Raw genomic sequence first — 20,752 nt, 5'->3', positions numbered from 1 at the left:
TTCCAAACTTCTTGGTGATCTAAAAACAATTTTGAAATTAAATCTTCTAAAAATGTTGGCAATTTTATGTAAGAATCCCTTGTGGAATGGAATGCAAACAAATTTATTTTTAACAGATTTCTCATTTTTGTCCGTATTTCTCTTTTCCTTTAGTTTTCTTGCAACTTGTTTTTTGATTTGGTTTATTCTGTTAGTGTGAGAGCCATTTTATTTTGCTATATGAAAAAGCCTTTCTTCTTCATTTTTGATATCCTTATTATTGTAACATAGTATTTGTGCTCTCAGGAAAAAAATTAAAAATATATTATCCATTGCTATACGAGAATGTTCTGAATTGGTATGGATGTATTTTTCCCCTGCTTCTTTTTCCTATGGACTGATGTTTCAATTGTTGTGTCAGTTGTCTTAATTTTCAGATCAAGAAAAGAACAATTGGAATCAGATTTCAAACATTAAACTTATTTTTCTAAAGTTGTTACCTTATAACTGATATCCGTTCATTGAACGTTGTTTTAAAGTATGGCAGTGTATGAAAAACACTGCGTTGGGTATATCTGTAGTCAGTATTCTAAAACTCTGTTATGGTTATGTGGAATTTTATGTGTCAAATTCCTAGCTGAAGTACAGTGACTGACCTTCTTGCACTTTTCACGAACAGTAATTGTCCCATTGATCTGTCTGGAAAGCCTGAAAAAAGTCTGAAATTTTTTATAAAGTTGTACATACCCTGATTATGTGAAGTGCTTGAAGACACTTGATGATGCAGCTGTTTATTAGCCACGTGTAGAAATGGAGTGGAACATTCGATTTGACAAGTTCTTGAACCCTATTTTTTGTTTTGTCATTGCATGCATTTTTTTTCTTTATATATATATATATATATATATATATATATATATATATATATATATATATATATATATATATATATATATATATATATATATATATATATATATATATATATATATATATATATATATATATATATATATATAATATCTGCGTATGGCATTGATTGTGTCATCAGGAATTGAATGCAACATAATCTGTTACAGTATGCATGGCAAAAGACATGGGTTTCTAGGTTCAGTATCTTAGATCTAGAGCACTGATGTGCAAAGGAAGGGTCAAGATTCTAATTGAATTATATATCCACTCAATTCATTGTGTATATTTCGATACCCTGTGGAGGCACCTAGTGGTTCGGATCCCTCTTTAAACTATAGTTCCAGTTACGATTAGCTTGTGTATGCATAAATTGGACTTGACACAAAAATGCAACCTACTCTTTTAAATCTCTTAAATTACATTAAAATGCAGGACTTGTGCGAGATAAACTAAGAAATTGATCTAATATATTTTATTGTATTCGCAAGATACTGAAATTTTTATACACAGTATATGTACAACAGATAAAAATAGTTATTATAATGTGCATTAACATGTAAAAAATGCTTTATATATGTATATATTTTACAAGTTGCTGTACACAACATTGGTATATATAACAACTGCTATCTTGTTCCCATGAAACAGTTGATTGTAGAATTCTAACTCACCATTACTTTCTCGATTTCAGTATCTTCAGTTGATATGTTCTCAATATGGTGATATATATTCTGGAGTTGAGGTACAAATTCTGTATGATTTAAACACACACTCGCATACACACATTCACTATCTACACATATTTTTTTTTCCTTTTTAAATATTACATGGTATGTTTTCATCAGCTAAACCAATCTTCATTGTCCGTCATTCACACATATAGCAGAAACACCTATGTACTTGCCCACCACAAATAAACAATTTATAAGGTTTGTCAAGAAACTCCATGGGCAACAAAAGTTATTCACATCATCATGCTACTCTGTAAGCTTTATAAAACAGCATATACATTTGAGACAAGTTTCTTGGTGTATTACATGGTGATTGGGCTGACATCACTATTATTGGCTTACAAAGTAATGTTTTTGCATTGAAGAAAATTATTAGGAGGAAGGATACGAGTTGATTCACACAGCCACTTATTTGCACCTTCCTGCATATGCCAATATACTCATTTTTTACCCCTAGAAATTCTTAGACCAATAAAGTAGTAAAACTCTCACAATCCTCTGTTTGATCATACCACTAGTTAAGAAATATTTTGCTACATACTATTAGCCTAGTGATAACATTTTTGTTGAAATTAGCAGTGTGCATGAAATGAAATTTTCCGCTTATACTAAGGCTAATTATTGATGCTGCTTAATGAATAAATGGTAAATGGTATGGAGGAAACAGAAGATAAGAGTTAAACATAATTTTAATATTCATTGAACTGAACCAAATGGAAATTGAACAGAAACACACTACTCCATTGCTGCAGGAGATGTGTATAAATCATTCCTGAAAAAGTGTTACACTATGAAAGAAGACCAAATATATTAATGTGAATGTTATTGACATTCCAGAAATTTCCATTTCTGTGTGGCTCCGAGGCCCACTCAGCCTCGTATAAATGGATACCTGGAATTAAAAGTGGTTGGGCATGATGTGGATCACATCATCCCAACTATGGCCAAGATCAAGAATATGTGTAGCTCTGTATTTCCACATCACACCATATCATTTCATGGCATGTGTGCACAGGTACAGGGGTATCTTTACCTTACCTATTGATAATTTAGATTTTTTTTATCTGTGAATATTGTCTGAAGATTTGGCTTGAGTGTTTAAAATAAATTTCCAGTGAGAAGTCATAACAACATATGTCTTTGTAAATAACCCTCTCTTCCAATAGCTAGTATTTCTTTCATAGTGCCCACCAAGACTGTTAATGATTTCTATATTTGCATGCATGCTGAAAATGGAATATACGTATTTTGGCACTTCTGTTTGGTTGCCCAACACATTTACTGTATAAAAGGGGGAGTGGTTTGCATTCTCCTGGTTAACTTATCTGAGCTTATTGTGAACCTGAATTTTGCAATGACAAACTGATATATTGCAGTGCAAATGCAGCAACAATATCACACAGAAGAATGTTCTATTTTAAAGCAGATATTGCATGATTAATCAAAATACACTTTTAAAAAAAATGTGACGGACATACTTCACAATCTACGATTCTACCCATCAGCATAAACTATGTACAATTTTATTTTTATTTTAACATTCAATATAATCCTTAATCTGTTATCTATCTAATAGAAAAATAATTTAAAACATTTTAAATATCTCTACAAACCAGTCCTCATTTACAAAATAATTTGTTTTAAACAATCTCTCCACACCATAAATCCAAGCCCATCAATTTACTACTTAAATAACACTGTACGAAATGCATTAACTATAAATTTTTGTGGCACATTGTATTCTTTTCCAGGTACATATTTACAATAATTGCATTACAATAACAAAAAGGACAGATGTGTATTGCTATTTTATGATGTGGTGAAAGATAAAAATGTGTAGCTCATCTCTACAATGCTGTATTTTTTACAAAATGGAAACATTAAATTCTATACAACTCCCACTAGAAATAAGTTGTGTGAGAGCAGGGTTCAACTAATCTACAGAGAAATGAAGCCATTTTAGGAAAAAACATGACATTTTGGTGAATAATATTGTAGTTAGCATAGATTCTAAAAATATATAGTAAAATTTTGAGCAGTGTGTTTATAAAGTGCAAGAAATACTTGAAATGATGAACATCTGCCCTGTTTATATCTTGATATGCAATTTTACAATTTATTTTATATTTGGCATTGATTAAATACAAATATATACGCACACTAAATCTGCAATATAACTTATAATCCAAAGTATTGTTTTTCTTTTGTAATGAGTGAGAACAAAATTTTGATCCATTATGATAACTTTAAATATTCTTTCATATTTGTTCAAAGTTTTGCCAAACTAATGTGTAAGCACTGGAAACAATATTTGAAATAATCCCTCCATCCAATACTACAATGAACTAAATTTTGAAAGCGAAACAAGTTATTGCCACTATTTTCAATCCACTATCTTATAGCAAACCCATGACCTAACTGATTTTCAAATATATGTACATAATAATTACATGTAAATATAAGTAAAAAAAATAATTCACGTACGAAACATAATATCACAGGATTTGTTTTGTTTGGTTTATGTACAACATTGTCTTTCTGAGCCACTGTTTTTTTTTTGTGTCAAAACTTCAACATGTGAAGGTTTGAGTGCCACGGGACTTTTCTAAAAGGGCTTCTGTTTTCTGTCTCTGTGGGGTGTGGAAAAGTCAGCCAACCTAAAAACAAGGGAGGGAAGTAGGACTGCTGGTGTATTCCATCTGGTGCAACTAAGTCCATGTTGCTTGTGCCACGTAGAGGTTTGCTCACAACATCAAACGAAGGATCGGCTTGGCACAAATCTTGATGCACAAAGTATTCTGATTCAGATGAAGATGGATGAATGCAATATTTCTGATGATGCTTTTTGTCAGGAATATCTTCTGCGTGTTCAGTAGGTTGTTGGGACTCCCAGAAGATGCTTGTTAGACGTTCTGCCAATTCCTGGTATCTCTCCGTGTTCTCCATGGCAGTGTGGTCGACGTACATCCAGCTGACGGAGCCTGGACTAGATGTAGCTAGAAAAGCTTCATATTCGGAATACGGAAGATCAACCTGCTTGCGGCAGCAGTGAAGAGAGTGCTTGGAACCATCGTTGGAAGTTGCCAAGTCTTGCAACGTGACTCTCTTTCTTCTGTAAGCAGTTTGTTTTCCTTCTGGTGGTCCTTGTGTGGAGTTCCCTTCCTCGTTGACTGACTTTGCAGTTTGTCAATTGTCCCTTACCCTGTATGAATGCTTCCAGATCTCCAGCAACATAACACACGAGTGGAATCTGAAAAATATGAGCAACGGCATGCTTATCCTGGAAATGACACCCCATGCCAAAATGCCGTAGAACTGCAACTGAAGTTCTTGCGACATCCAACTCTGTGTTACAAACGTATCAAAAATCCACAGAACAGCATTTGCGAAAAGCAAGAATGTCACAACCTCCCTCCCGGGCTTTGATGCCATTTGATATCTCGTAGTGCATGCTCTTCGTATGCTTTCGGCTATCAGCGTACTCTGTAACGAAGCTTGGATTAACAGTAAAAGGTTGATTGAAAACACCATTGCATGGTTAGCATCTGTAATGTTGCTTGCCCCCACTATCATTCCGAAAATGGAGTACATGTAAACACCAACAATTGTTGCAGATGATAAAATGCGGTCCAGCTCTTGTGGATGCCGGCTTGTGAGGGAGAGCTTCCTGATCTGAAAGAACCCAACAACGCTGAGGATAATGCTGATGCTGAGTATAGATGCAAGGGTTCCAAGGCAGATCCAAAGCAGCTGGGGTTGGAACTCTTCGTTGTTCTTCACCACGAAGAAAATTATGAGGATGACAATTCCACCCACAAGGCACAGGAGACCGAGGAACAAGCCCTTGCTTGCCCCCTGGCAGTCGACTCTCCAGTTCTGGTTATCTGAGATACAAGACTTTCCCTCTGAACATTTGTGGAACTTCATGGAACCTACTTTCTGTCCCATGACATATGTCACTGCAGCAGCAATCAAACTAGAACAGAAAGCAAAAAATGAACATTTACAGTAGTATAGTGTATACACATGAGAAGAAATGGAAACCACACTTTCAGGAAAAGAGCTTTTAAAAGCATTCCGTTTAGCCCCCTTCCCTTTGTTAAATACATTGTTCAAAAATCGAAGGACAAAAAGTATTCTCATCACAAGTTTGTTTTTCAATAGTGCTTTTGCTGCGTTGTAACATCATAGGACTCCCATGTAGCCAAATAGTATGTGATCTCACCTTTGGTGTGAGTGGTACCATTCCTGGTGGGATCCCTCAAATTTTCAGCCTTGACTCAGTGTCACGAGGACAATTGGGAAGCTACTTGAAAAGAAGTAGTAGCAGACTCTTTGTCTGGGACTCAATGTGCTGATCATGCATCACCCAATGAATAACCTGCTCTTTCAGGCCCTGGCCCTTAGAGGGCTGTTGCACCATGGAGTTAAGTTTTAGTTAATTATAACATCATGATGGCACACAACATTTTTTATGTAATATTGAAGAAGAAAGGTAAAGTGCTCCCCTATGCTTAGCACCACGTCATGAAGATGTATAGGTTGTGTGGTGGTTATGCCCAACACTTTCTTGATCGGGTTGTGAGTGGGGGTGATGTGATCAGCATGATGCCCCTGACCACCTTTACCCCCCAGGGTTTCCCCCAGGTACCCATGTCATTCGATGCTGGGTGGGCGCTGGTTGAAGAAATGGAAATTTAATCAGTTTTTCTAATCCAAGACTTAAAATGAACAGGTTTTGATTTTATACACTCCGCGGCAAAAAAGAATCTCCCCCTAGTGATAAAATCTAATATTTTCTTTCAAACACTATGTTTTACTTTTTTGTATTTATTTTGAGAATTGTACATACTGTACGTAATTTTAACATTTTCTGATATTTTACTTACTCTAACAATGAAGGTAATAATGAAGAAATCAACAAGGAAAGCAGTTAGTCCATTAAATTGTTAAGCTTTATGGCCTTTATTGCCTTCCGCTATTGTTTAGTTACCTTTGTTTGGTCTGTTGTATAGTTCAATTGTTACATTTGTTTATGGATTGGTTTCATAACCTCGCTGAAAGATTTCTTGATCAGAAGTCTTCCTTTTTGCTCACACTGCACACCTTCTTCTCATTGTTCGTTCCGATACATTTTTCCCGATTCCACCGCTCCAAATGTCAGCTAATCGGCAGGTAGACAGTGTACGAGAAAGTCTGTCAGCTTTTGGTAGACGTTTCAATTTTCTATCATTCCTGGGTGTTGTAACTCATTTCCTTCCACTGCCTTTTCTACGGTCTGTACTTCCAGTCTCTGTATTCCGCCGAACAACATTTGTGACAGTTTTTGGATGAATATAAAGTCTCCGTGCAATTTCTTTCTTGGACACATTATCCTCTAACATTTGAAGTATATTTCCTTGCTTTCTTGGACAAAGATCTGTAACACCCTGCTTTCTACCCATTTTGATTTACTGTACTTTGTGTGAGCAAGAAGGAAGACTTCTGATGAAGAAACCTTTCAGCCAGGTTATGAAACCAATCCCTAAACAAATGTAACAATTGAACTATACATCAGACGAAACAAAGGTAACTAAACAATAGCAGAAAGCAATAAAGGCCATAAAGCTTAACAATTTAATCAACTAAAGGCTTTCTTTGTTGATTTCTTCATTATTACCTTCATTGTTAAGAGTAAGTAAAATATCAGAAAATGTTAAAATTACGTACAGTATGTACAATTCTCAAAATAATTACAAAAAAAATAAAACATACTGCTTGAAAGAAAATATTAGATTTTATCACTAGGGGACGATTCTTTTTTGCCGCGGAGTGTATATTGATGTTTGAATTATATCAATTATATCAGTATTTATCAAATACTACACTTTACTGTGTATTCAGGTAAAGCCACATATTATTGTAAAACTTTACTTCTCCCACCAAGTCATTCTAAGATTTTTCCACATAAGTAGATTTGGGAAAAGAAATTATTATTGTCAGTCAGTCAGTTCTCATATGTTGTGCTTCTGCTTTTTTCCAGTGTGAATTGTGTGCTGTTGCATGTTAACTATTTTTTTTTTTTTTTTGGTTCCTAGGGATTATATGTACTTGTTAATTTTTAAGTCAGCAATCATAATCACATTGCTTCTTGGTGTTTATACAGTAGTGGAACCCTGTTCCGGGGTATTACATCTTCCTACATTTTAAATGCAATCTTGATGATCCCAACATAGCAAAATGTGTTAAGCTTTTCTCAATTTTACATTTTCCCTGCATTTGAAGTTTTTCTTTGTGAGTATTCCTTCATCACTCATCCTCATCTCCGTAATAGTCAATACTGGCAGAAAAGCGAAGTAAAATAAGTCAAATCAATCAATCAATTAAGCTTGGTCCCCTGAAAAACAAAATCGACATTCCACAGTATTTAAGTTTGTAGATCCTTATGCATTTATTCATATTACTCTTGGAAGTCGAAGCATCACATATTAACACTCCTGCTTTATGGAGAAAGTAAGAGCTAAGAAAACCATCATAGAAGTCTTGGCCTTTATGTTTAAGTGCCCAAGGCAGCAAAAGTGCAGTGCAAAATTAAAACAAAATTTTCTGTGTTCACCTGTGTGTGTCATTATTTTACAAGGTAGAATCATGATAACTCCAGCTTGTGAGTTTGAGATTTAAATTCTTACCTAAACTCCACAATGAATGGGAACAGAAAGGGCATTGAAGACGTCCACAGCTGGCCAAGGGAATTTGTATTGAGACATTCGTGAAGAGCCACAACTTGCGACATGTGATTCTGTGATACAGGCACATAAGTAAAGTTCCAGTCTCTTGGTCCTGCAAAATAAAATTAATTATTGGTTACACAGTAATACATATTTTTTCATTAAATATCTGTACCATAAACCATACTACTGAGAATTCCTGAAAAAAATATTTATTTATGCGAAGTAATGTTGATATTCAGGATCAAAGATATTTGAAGGGTTCGGGAGTAAATTATGGTAAGTGACAAAATGCAGGTTTCAAAAAAAGTTTGAGTTACAAATTAAAATAAATTTCTAAACTATTTACAGCAAATGTGATTCACTTGTATGTTTATTGTCATATAAACACAATATTTCATCCTAATTATTTTTTTCTGTGCTGCTACATGTGATTTGTTTGAGTGTTGTTCAAGGAATTGTTGTAGTTAGCATACTTTACATGCAATGATACTATCAAAATGAGTGATCAGATACCGCTTATTCAAGCTGACTTATGTCAGTTCAATAATATTTTGACATTAGGTTTTTTATAGCAACCATGACAATTTGTAATATAAAAATGAAAGCCATATTTAATAATTTTATTCAATAAACAATAACGTGAGCTACTTGATGTAACAAGTTTTTGTTTTCCTGTCACAATTTTTTTATTTGTCTATGGCTGAAATGAACACCATTAGAAAATTATATTTCTTCGTTTTATTGCATTAGTATTTCAAAAAAGAAGTTCTGAATACTTGTTATTAAAAATAACTTCCTTATCTCTATACGGAGATCAATATTCGTGAAAAAAATATTTTTATATGAACTATTCTTCAGCTTCACATATCTACCTCACACACAGAGATCGAGGCTCTATTTAAAACCTCAGCATGTGATTCACAAACTCCTCTCTTGATACAAACATGCAAAAGAGAAAAACAGCTGTGTTACGTAGACTATCCAAATTGCGTACAATGGCAATATTAGATTTCTGTGATTCAATAAGCAAGTTATACATAAGGTTTAATTCTCTATGTTAAATACAACAATTATGTCCCTTGTAGTTTTCTGTTATATTTTTCTTTAAATTTACATATTTGTAAAGAAAAATTTCAAAGTTCCTAGGGCTTATGTTTTTTGTAAATTTCAAAGAAATTTAGCTCTTATGGATTGAAATAGTTATAATTTCGAACCAAGAAGAACACATACTTGCAAATAAATATCAACAATAAAAAAAAATGTTTTCATGAAAGTCACAAATATCATAAATATGGAAGTTAATTAAATTAGAAATAGGTAATTAGGTCGACTATAAAACATCATAACTTTTAAAATGCACATTACAGATTTATGAAAAAAAATATTTGATAAAAAAAAACTAAACAGTTTTGAATAATTGATACGATTCAGAGGATCATATCACATATTCCTCAAGTGCAATAAATTTTTGACATTGCAAGTAAAGCATGGTATCTTTAAGCAGCCTTAAATGAGCATACCCAATTGAAAATCAAACTAATTTCTGTGTAACTTCAGCTATTTATATCTAGTAAAAGAAATGTATATGCTGCTCTACTAGATTGCAGTTCACATCCAGGTACGAGAGTAAAATTTATTTCGAAACTACCATCATGAACACGGCTGCAAGTAAACAATGGTATCTACAGTAGATACCAATTTTACAGGAAATAGAATATATGTCACCATGCACAGTTTTACTCGTTTCTGCATCGGTATTCTCCTCATTCTTTTTCGGCAGTACACATTCCGGATCTTTATGGGAATCATATGCAGAGGCCTGCACAAGACCTGGAGCAGACCCGTTCGTGAGACATCGCTCCTGAAATGCCATGCAACCTGCACAACACCCTCGCTTGAGCAGCTTGTATGCCCACCTGCCCAGATCGTTCCTGGCAGGCATTGTAGACCCGCCGGGTACCCGCAGTCTTACGATACCTAGTAGGTCTCAGTTCGTTCTTTCCATCAACTGCAGACCCCTCCCTCTGCATGACGTAGTTGCTTCGAGTAGAAACTGCAACGGGCCCACACCGTTCTGTGGTGTTGCCAACTGCAATAGATTTTCACTACTTAAAAAAGGGAACTCAAGCTTCGTAAGCCACATCACCAATGAAATGAGATTTACGAATGTTGCTACCTCCCCCCCCCCCCCACACACACACACATTGAAATAGGTTTTCCGTGGTACAGGATCCATAAGTATATGTCGTAAACAACCAATATACGTATATATAGTGATATAGGGCAGGACTGAAACATTTTATGTCACGTTCGACGCTGAGGTCGCGAGTCGAGCGAACACCAGGGCCGTAGCCAGCCAGGGGCATTGCCGTTACCCTCGTTTGGTGGGGGGGGGGGGGGCAAGTACTTGGATAAACGTGCCAACAACAACAATCACAATAATAGTAATAAAGTAGCATGAAAGGCATTATTATCCTCACAAATCACACAAAAAGGGGGTAGAAGTTGGTTCTCACGTATTTGTGTTGAAACAGGATTAGAAATATTTTTTTTCAACACGTCAATTTCACATTAGCTAATAATGGAAAACAAGCACACAAACTGTTTTTGAAAGAAAGAAAGTGCATGATAAATGCATTCCGAATGTACACACATATATGGCATGTAAAATTTCCATCTACAATATTTTCTTTTCACATGGAGCGACGTATTACATAATCAATTCATCCAACTCATAACAAACTAACATTAATAAATAATATCATGGCCCGTCATAGCATTCTCTGTTTTAAAAGTCCGACCCTGTGGCCGAGTGGTTAGCACATCGCGCTGCGACGCCAAGGGTCCTGGGTTCGAATTCCGGTCGGGCTTGGTTGTTTGTGAATGTCCATTCATCAATTTCATCACTCATCCCCATCTTCGCAAATTAGCCAAGAGGCACAAAACGTGAAGTAAATTAAACTAAATCAAATCAAATCTGTTTTAAAAGTTTTCTCACTTAGATCGTTCGGTGCTCAGGGCCAACTCCCGCTACCCCTTTGCTACGGCATTGAACTTGATGAGACTGTATAATATTTTATAATATATTTCTACTTTCATAAAATTTGAAATCAAGGGGTTGCAATTACCCCTCCATTCCCCCTCTGCAGATGCCCTTGGCTGTCTGGAATAAAAATTCAAGAAAAATATGAAAATTAATTCTATCTTGAGTACCCTTTAGCCCTGCTACTCTTAAATTCTGCTAGCCTGTTTTTTTCTTGTACTTTAATGTTTGACCCCCACCCTGACCCCTCCGCTAGACTTAATTTCCGTCCAAGGTTGTGACCAATGCACCCTGCCCCCTCTGGTTGCGCCACTGCGTGCCTGGTTAAGGCACCATGCAATGAAAAACAATTAGTTTTCAGTGAGGAGATTTTTGTTTGCTCGATCATTCATTTAGATAAATGAAGCTGTAATATTGCGTGCATTTCCTGGCAATAAGATAAAAACTGCTTACGCTGAACTGAAATCGCTAAGTATATAAATTCTCCTTGGAGGAGAGAGCTCCTCCTAGGACTTCGTAGGATTTAGTAGCTACGTAAGTAGGCAACACTAGCTGCAGCCGTCCACGTGGTGATGAAACACCTGGAGCGACACGCTGCCGGAGGGCTGTTTTCTTCCAGCAGGTTTTGCAGGTGCCCGGGTCTTGTTGAATGCCCAGTTACCTTGAAGACCAAGAACCTGGGTAAAGATGCAAGTCGACTCGTTGCCGTGGGCAGGCTAGCAGGTATACCTATCCTCGCGGGCAAGCAGGCAGTGGGTAGGTAAAAGGCAGACTATGCAGGCCTCTAATCATATGCACTTTCTAACGTGTTCTCTCTCTCAACTTCGCTGTTGTCTAAATACTCCGAAAGTTTCTGAGACACATTGGAATTCAGCAAACACCATCTTTGTTACTTGCCATACTTCAAATGAAATAACTTGTAGATAACTTAAAACAAATCTAGGTCTGTCATCTGTTGACAAAATGAAACACTAGAGTACTGTTGGACTCCATTTACGATGGACTAGACGATGAACTTTGTAACTGAATAATGACCAAAATGTCACCATGTTTTACTCCCGAGCCCTTCTCTTAGTAAAGCGAATTCTTGTTTATTGTCTTGTGAGTGTCCCTACATCAATTTATTCATATAATCACTCATTCTCATCGTCACAATTAGCCAAAAGTGACCGAAAAGTGTGATACTAAAATATCAAATATTAAATCTAATCAAATATTATCATGTGATAACTTTATATTACTTTAACATCAAAACTATTAGCACTTACTCGGACATTATTTTAACCCTGTGTCTTAACATGTAATTAATGATTTTGTTTTTGTCTTGCCTGTGTAAAAAATCAGGATAAAAACACAAGGCCACAAGAAACTCTTTATTTTAATTTTTATGCTGATGGTAACTACTATGTATATTTTTCTATGAGGGATCTTCTCAGATTTTATATAATATACAAGTTTTGTTTGACTACTCAAAATATTTGCAGTAAAAGGAGTCAGTTTTTTTTAAATAATTCTTTGTAACTTTTAGAACATCTACCACAACGGCCTGAAGAGAATGTTGATGCATGTAGGCAAAAAAATAATTTGCACTTTTAAATTTTAAATAACTCACCAAGTGGTATACCAGACACATCTCGTTGTATCCGTGCCATTGCAGGTGGGAATCCTTTGAGCTGAAGGGGAGTAGGGACATAAGTGGAAGTGTCTGTTGGCCGGTCAAGGATTCCTGGGTTTTGATATGCATACACGTAGTATGTCCAGTCATTTCCACTCTCCCATATAATCAGACGAACCCAGAGTGCTAAGTTTGTTGCAACCAAATGCATAAAGCCAAACCTGGCAATGAGTCCAAAGCGTTCCACCAACACCTATTCATGGAAAAGAAAATAATATAAATGTATCAGCTTTATTGCAAGGAGTACATTTTAAAGGGGGAAAAACTCAAAAGAACACTTATTTTCTTAAATTTTTCTTCAATGGCAGTTTCTAACTGTTTATTAGATTATTAAATTAGTTATCAGTCATTTTCATGGCAATTATAAGATGTAAGAGTTTGTTGGGAGACCATGAAAATGAAATGAGTTAGCATAAATCAAACAATTTTAAGTTAAATTAGTGATATTCTAAAACTATGAAATTGAAAATTAGGAGGAAAAGTCAGCATGATTGCGCTTGGGATGTGTACTACCATTGGGCATTTTTTCTGTGGGCAAAAGAGCTTCCTACAAAGGATATTTATTCATGAAAACATGCTTCCTGTTTACTGAGAGAGAGAGTGTTTGTCACTAGTTCACGATTTGGTTGAAATTCTCTCAAGGATGCTCAAAAAGTTTCCAAAGAACAGCCTGGTCAAATAATGAATAATATTTTAAGGACAAATGCTTGATTGTTTATGCCCGGAACTTGTACTTAAGATATTTCTCAGTTCTAAGGTCTTTTTACTTTTTTTTTTATTTATGAATGGGAGCAGGTAGAAACATGAGAGTTGAATTAAAAGATGCCATCATGTGTGAAGATCATGCAAGACAGTTGGCAACATCGTCTGGATCTTTGCCAGGATCATAGACAGCTTGTGGTGTTGGAAGCATTTTAGATACAGTGCTAAGGATGGTGACTTGGACATTCCATGAACATCATAGTGTCGCCTGTTTTCCCCATTTGCATTAGATGACACTCATTGACATTTGTTATCTATTGAGTGAAACACATGAAGGAAGCACAATGTGTGTGGAAAATGTGCATTCGTGCATGCAAAAGTTAGAAGGCCAAAAATTGTGTGAGAATAAGCAAGTGGCATGCACCAGCAAGACTTGCAACCTGATCACATGAATAAAAGTGGTTATGGGGGAACGCAGATAAATTGTAAAAGATATCCCCTCAAAGTGAACATTTCTGTTGGATCTGCACACACCATCCTGTATGAGGACCTGCAAATTTGGCTCCAGATAGGTGCAGGGAATTTGTACCCTTCTCACACCAAAGAATGATTCACGTTTTACATCCATGATGCATTTTCTGCATGTTTCACTTGAATGGCAATGAATATCAATTGGTGTCACTTCATGCAAGTGGAGAAAATAGATGATAACATGCTCTTCTTGTAACGTGAATTTCACCATCTTTAATGTCTAAAGCCAGCACTACGAGCCTTCTATGAATCAGATAACACTCGCAACTGTCTCGTATAACCTACATTAATGTTGGAGTCTTAAGACAACTCTAATGTTTCTACCTGCCCCCATTTTCACATAAAAAGAAATAGACTTTAGAACTTGAATACACCTCATACTTGAGTGAAAATTCATTTGAAAACTTGTATTATTATTGTAATTTTCTCAACCAGAAATAGGGGTGTAAGGGGTGATCTTCTACGTAGTACACCTGGACTGCATTTTGCAGACAAACGAGGCTCTGGCGACTGGCCCTATGGCCAGTATAATTCTGTGTGTTGTCCGGTTTTTCGTCCTTATATGTGCTGAGTGCCCTTTTACAGCCTCAACTTTTAACGAAAGTCAGAATATTTTAAGATTTTAGTTATGCGATGTTAGAGTTGTTATTTATAATGGTAAGGGGCTGGACACCATACAATGTGATGGGTGCAAAATAGCCTAAGGGCTGATGCACCCAAAATTTTAAAATCAAATTCAAAATTCAAATTCAACCAGAAATAGGACCTTTGTACTGCACTTTTTATTTACTAATAATCAAATGTAAAAAATATAGTTAAAATGTAATAATTACATATTTAATATTGTCCATAAGAATAATACTTGCCTGGGAATTCACAAATAGAAAATGCATTTGGAGAAATGTGAACAGCCCATGTAACACAGGATGAACAAACACCACATCATTAAGACAAGGACCTTCCATCATTGAATGCATGGCCATCTCCAAGCCATTGAATACCAACGTTCCAAGACCAAAAGCTAAAACATAGAAACAGCTTGCAATTGTACCTTAGAATAAATAGCAGTGCACAAATTTATTAAGTTGACAAAAGTATTTATATCTAATATATAAATATATTTGATAACACAGTTTATCATATACCCCAATCTTTCATACATACAAAAAAATAAATATTCTAGAAAATTTAAATTGCAGTAATTTGCCTCCTTGGTGGTGTAATGGTAACATTGTGCCTTGTAATCAAGGGGTCCTGGTGGAGGCACAGAGTGATTCGAGTCTCACTTTAAATTGTAGGTCAAGTCCCGATTAGTCTTTCTGTGCATAAAGTGGACGTAGATAACAAACAAACCCAAATTCTTGCATAATTTGAGTTTCTTTTTTTTTTGTAGTTTGAATTTTGGGTAACACAGGGAATACTCTAAAATATCCTGAGAAGTGTGTCATGTGTTTGATGAAAAAGTATCTTTGAATTATTATTTTCTTGAGACACTTAACCAACTTACTTCAGCTATTTTCTGTAGAAACTGCATTTACATTTGTAATATATAGAAATGTTAATTTCACATTACCTAAATCTAAATATTGTTGTTATAATTGAAACACATAACTTGCGTTGAGTATGAAAGTATCAAGTTTTCAATAGCGCTTGGATATAAGTGTATTATTTTATATCAATGTGTGCCTAATTGTTGTTGCATAAGTGTTAACCATAACAATTGTAGATTTTCCATACATTCTTCTTTACAGTGCCACAATTTTTTTCCCAATTAACCATTTTTTTACATCATTGAAAATACTAAATCTGTTACAATTAGTAATTATAAAAATTTAAAATAAAAATGAACACAAACATATGCACATATAATATTATAAGCTCACACACACACTGAACTGTACCCCAGTAGATAGCAGGTTAGCCTCTCTAAGATTGAAAACAAAACTATAGAACATGACAATTATAAATGCCTGTGCTCCAACTGAGGACAAGGATGAACTAACAAAAGACCAGTTTTACTATAAGCTACAACTCTATGACTGTATACCATCTAATGATGCAAAAATGATTATGGGTGACCTAAATGCACAAATAGGCATGGAAGAAGCTTACCAAGGAACAATTGGTTTACACAGTCTACACAAAGAATGCAATGACAATGGCCAACAGCTTATAGACTTTGCAATAAGTAAGAATATGGTAATCAGCTCTACACTCTGTCCACACAAGAAAATACATGCACAGATGTGGATGTCACCAGATGCATCAACACTGAATCAAATAGATCATGTACTAATAGAAAAAAATGGGCATCAAACATAATAGATGTAAGAACATACAGAGGTGCCATTTGTGGCTCAGATCATTTCTTACTTAAAACCACCCTAAGATGCTGTATAATGAAAGCTAGAGATGGTGTCTCCAGAGCTCAAACACTCAGCATTGATAAACTTCAAGATGAAGTGACCAGTAAACAATTCAGATCATCATTATCAGCCAAACTACAGAGTGGAGAAGATGACCCTACAGAAGACATAGACGAAAATGGGAGTCGATGAAGAATAATGTCAAGGCAGTAGCTAAGGAAGTTCTTGGAACAGGCATTAGGAAGAACAAAAAGGAATGGTTTGATGAAGACTGCAAAGAAATCTTTGAATAAAGAAATAAAGCATAGCATGCATATTTGAGTCGACCAACAAGAAGGAAAAAGCATGAACTAGATAGATGGAATAAAGAGGTACACACAATATGCCGGAAAAAGAAAAGAAAATATATAACAGAAGATAATTAACATTGGAGAACAATTCAAGTCCAACAATACATATATGTCATATAAAGAAGTAAGATCAATCAAAGAAGAATTTAAAACCAGAACAAACTGTTGTAAAGATAAGGATGAGCTACTTCTGGGAGATAAGGAAACAATCATAGATGGAAAGAGTATTTCTCTAGACTACTAAATTCAACACAGTCAGTGAATGTCCACAAAGAAACTAGCAGGAAAAGCATTGCCAGGAAAAATGAAGAACCTGTGAACTCTCTACAAGACAAGAATTTCAAAAAGTCTTAAAAGCCCAAAGAAACAATAAAGCTCCAGGAATAAATTACATACCAGGAGAGCTATGGAAAAATGGAGGGATCAAACTCAAAGAGACACTGTTACAATTGATAACAGAAATATGGAACGAGAGGAAATGCCTATGGACTGGCCGAGAATCATAATTTGTCCAATATACAAAAGGAGGGGGGGGGGGACAAATTGGATAAGAACTATAGGGATATTTCACTCTTATGCACACCATATAAAATATTCACATCAATAATAAGAAGCAGATTGGAACCATATGCAGAAACAAACATAGGAGAATACCAGGCTGGTTTTAGGAAAGACCGCTCCACCATTGACCAGATATTTACACTAAATCAAATATCAGAGAAGTGTTGGGAAGGAAACATAGATGTCTTCCAAATCTTCGTTGACTTCCAGCAGGCCTATGACTCCGTAGATAGAGATATGATAGGCCATATCATGACAGAATGCAGAATACCAGAGAAGTTAGTCAGATTGGTAGAACTGACAATGAAGAGTACCTTTGCCTCTGTATGCATCCAAGCAGAATTGGGAGACTTCTTTGAAGTAAAGGAAGGAGATGAACTGGACCCACTCATTTTCAACCTGGTGTTGGAATACGTTATCAGGCAGCTACGAATTGATACCAGAGGCACTTTACAATACAAATCTACACAAATAGTTGGATATGCAGACGATATTAACATCATGGGTAGATCACTAAGAAGAGTAAAGGAAGTCTTTGAGAACCTGAATGAGGAAGGCAAGAAAGGTGGACAAAAAATAAACGAGAATAAGACAAAGATATTAATCCAGTCAAGGAAAAGAAGAAACTGTGAACAGAATATCATGATAGAAAACTTTAACATCGAAATGACCAACAACTTCTCATATGTAGGTACAAACCTGAATGATAAAAATGAAGAAATACAAGCATGTATTCAAACAGCAAATAAGGCCTATTTCTTGATATTACCTTTAATCAGATGTAGAGATGTCGATTGGAGAGCTCAAGTGATGCTATACAAAACACTCATTCGTAGTATTGTAGTACTGTATATGGATGTGAAGCATGGACTCTTACGGAACAAGCTGCTAACAAACTCGACTCATTTGAGCATAAAATCCTCCGAAGGATCTTTGGCCCTATTCACGTACAAGGAGTGTGGAGAATTAGATATAATGACGAAATGAACAAACTTTATAAGGGAATATCTCTCTCCATATACATAAGAATAAAGAAACTAAACTGGGCTAGCCATGTAGCTAGAATGGATGAGCACGGAATCCCGAAGAAGATGCTAGGAGGAAACATGGGAGGAAGAAGACCAAGGATTAGATGGAAGGACGGTATCCATACTTCACATCAGAAACTGGCGAAGAGCAGCCCATGACAGGACGTTCTGGAGAAAAAAAGTTGGGGAGACCATGGCCTGAAAATGAGCCGAAGCACCGTAGGTAACAGGTAACACACACACACATACATAATTACATGCACCATCGTTTTAGTATGCTTGACAATGCAGTGTACTGCCATGAAAATTTGAACATTTTCAGTGTCTGCTGAGTGATTCCTGTTTCCTTCCTTTTTACAACCCCCTCTTGCTCTCCTTACTTTATCCACTGTGTTTATGTGTGTTCAAATAAAGATACTACAGGATGTTCAATGACCTGAGATTAAAATATCACATTTTACTTTTCCTTTCCTGGTACCAATAAGTGATCTCCAGAAGGTTAATATAAATTTTGATATGGAGCAGGTGACAGGCAATGGGTAGGTCATTTCACTCTCTGATGACAGAGACTGTGAAATAATCCATGCATGAGCTTATGGAAAAGAATGGTCAGTAGATTGCACTCTTTGGGCTGAGTGGCAAAAGAGTGTGCCATCTTTATAGAGATTCGAAAATGGTTTGAAAATTGTTGTCCACCAAAAATCATGGCCAGTTTTATTTCAGATGCATTTGATAACTTACCGAGAGCTCCTACCCGTAAGTAAAAACTTGTCCTGGAGGTTTTTGAGCGGGTAATGTGAGCTCTTTTGAGAGATCCAAACCGAGTAATGCTTCCCATCTCCGTATCCTGCCATGATGTGTTGTTGCTCCTCTCCCCCTCATGTTGCGAGAGGGATGCACAGCTATCGATGAGAACCCAAATGTAGATGCAGATGATCACTGCAATGCTTCCCACATACAAATACATGAGAAAAATGCCCTGGAAAAAGAATAAAGAATATATATCAGTCTGTTTTCAAGATTTGGAATTTGAAATATTTTTTTTGTTTTTCAAACTACTCAGATTGACAAGAAACATAAATAATATTCGGAAACCATGACTGAGATCGAGAATGTGTTGTGCCCCTATCTCTACACAGGGGCAGCTTAAGGAGGTGCTGCCCTCAGGAGTGCCAAACTAGGGTAGGGTGTCCCCTTTCAGTAGTGCCAGAACCTTATTTCTTATTACGTAAGTTTGACTATTTTAAGAAGAGTTGGATTTGTGTAGACAAGAATTAATTGAAGTTATTGCTGCATAACAAAATAAATAGGCCTACATTGCAAAATCATGTACCAATTTAAGCTAAGAGATTATGTTATTTTACATTATGTAGGTATTAAGCAAACACACACCCACAATAAATGTGTTATTAAAAATCACTTAAAACTATTTAAAAGATAAGGCTATTATGTTTCATCATTAAAACTGTAAAGTTATAACATGGACATGATTTTTATTGTGAAGGGAGGTGGAAAGTTAGGGGACCAGGATAGAAAGTTTTGGGAGGGGCCTGGGTGGAAAGTAAGAGGATGCCAAAAATCTGTCCGGTCTCCACATCCACTATGTGCCTTCATGGCTTGGCAAAATGTGCGCAGGGAACCAAACTTTTTTTTTTACCTTCTTCCTACTGAACTTCAATTTTAGTGATATTGAACAACTAACATAAAAGTCCTAGGTTTGAATTGGTACAAGGGAAATTAAGTGAAAATAAACTATAAATCATTAGCAGTCCTTCGGTACACTTTTGCTATCAATTACTTGAAGAGAAAGCAAATGCTCCTTTGGAACGCAGTGAAATCATTGTCACTAGTTCTTTTGATAAACTAACATTGAAAGAGGAAGTTTACTGTGTGTTTACACATTCTATCACGCTGTTTCAGATATAGAATGTTGAAGTAGAAATAGAATAACTTAAATGCAATTCAGAATTATGTATTACAATGTAGATATTAGAGACCTACCTGCAATGTAAGGAGTTTGATTGAATTATCCATAACTTCTGTTAGGCAGAATGCCAACATTATGATGACTATTAACTTTCCATAGAGCGAACTTAGCCAAATCCAGGCATGGCAACTGAAATAAAAAAAATAGAAATGAATGAGATCCATCAGCAGGGTGGCG

The 20,752-nt window shown here is 35.8% G+C and overlaps 1 protein-coding gene across 2 annotated transcripts in view; it reads right to left on the bottom strand.

Annotated features, from left to right (window-relative positions):
- Nucleotides 1–4,807: 4,807 nt before the first annotated feature.
- Nucleotides 4,808–20,752, bottom strand: part of LOC145999283 (proton channel OtopLc-like) — a 144,877-nt gene continuing 128,932 nt past the window's right edge. For both annotated transcript variants that reach the window (XM_083136228.1, XM_083136223.1), the window contains 6 exons: nucleotides 20,590–20,704; nucleotides 19,330–19,567; nucleotides 15,150–15,304; nucleotides 12,988–13,243; nucleotides 8,291–8,441; nucleotides 4,808–5,598 (listed from right to left, as the gene is read on the bottom strand). In XM_083136228.1, coding sequence (XP_082992354.1) covers nucleotides 4,809–5,598; nucleotides 8,291–8,441; nucleotides 12,988–13,243; nucleotides 15,150–15,304; nucleotides 19,330–19,567; nucleotides 20,590–20,704 — 1,705 coding nt within the window. In that variant the 3' untranslated portion in view covers nucleotide 4,808. The remainder of the gene's footprint in view (nucleotides 5,599–8,290; nucleotides 8,442–12,987; nucleotides 13,244–15,149; nucleotides 15,305–19,329; nucleotides 19,568–20,589; nucleotides 20,705–20,752) is intronic.

This window comes from Lepisma saccharinum, chromosome 1 (assembly GCF_977018435.1).
Source record: "Lepisma saccharinum chromosome 1, izLepSacc3.1, whole genome shotgun sequence".
NCBI lineage: Eukaryota > Metazoa > Arthropoda > Insecta > Zygentoma > Lepismatidae > Lepisma > Lepisma saccharinum.
This window is presented reverse-complemented; position numbering and strand designations above follow the sequence as displayed.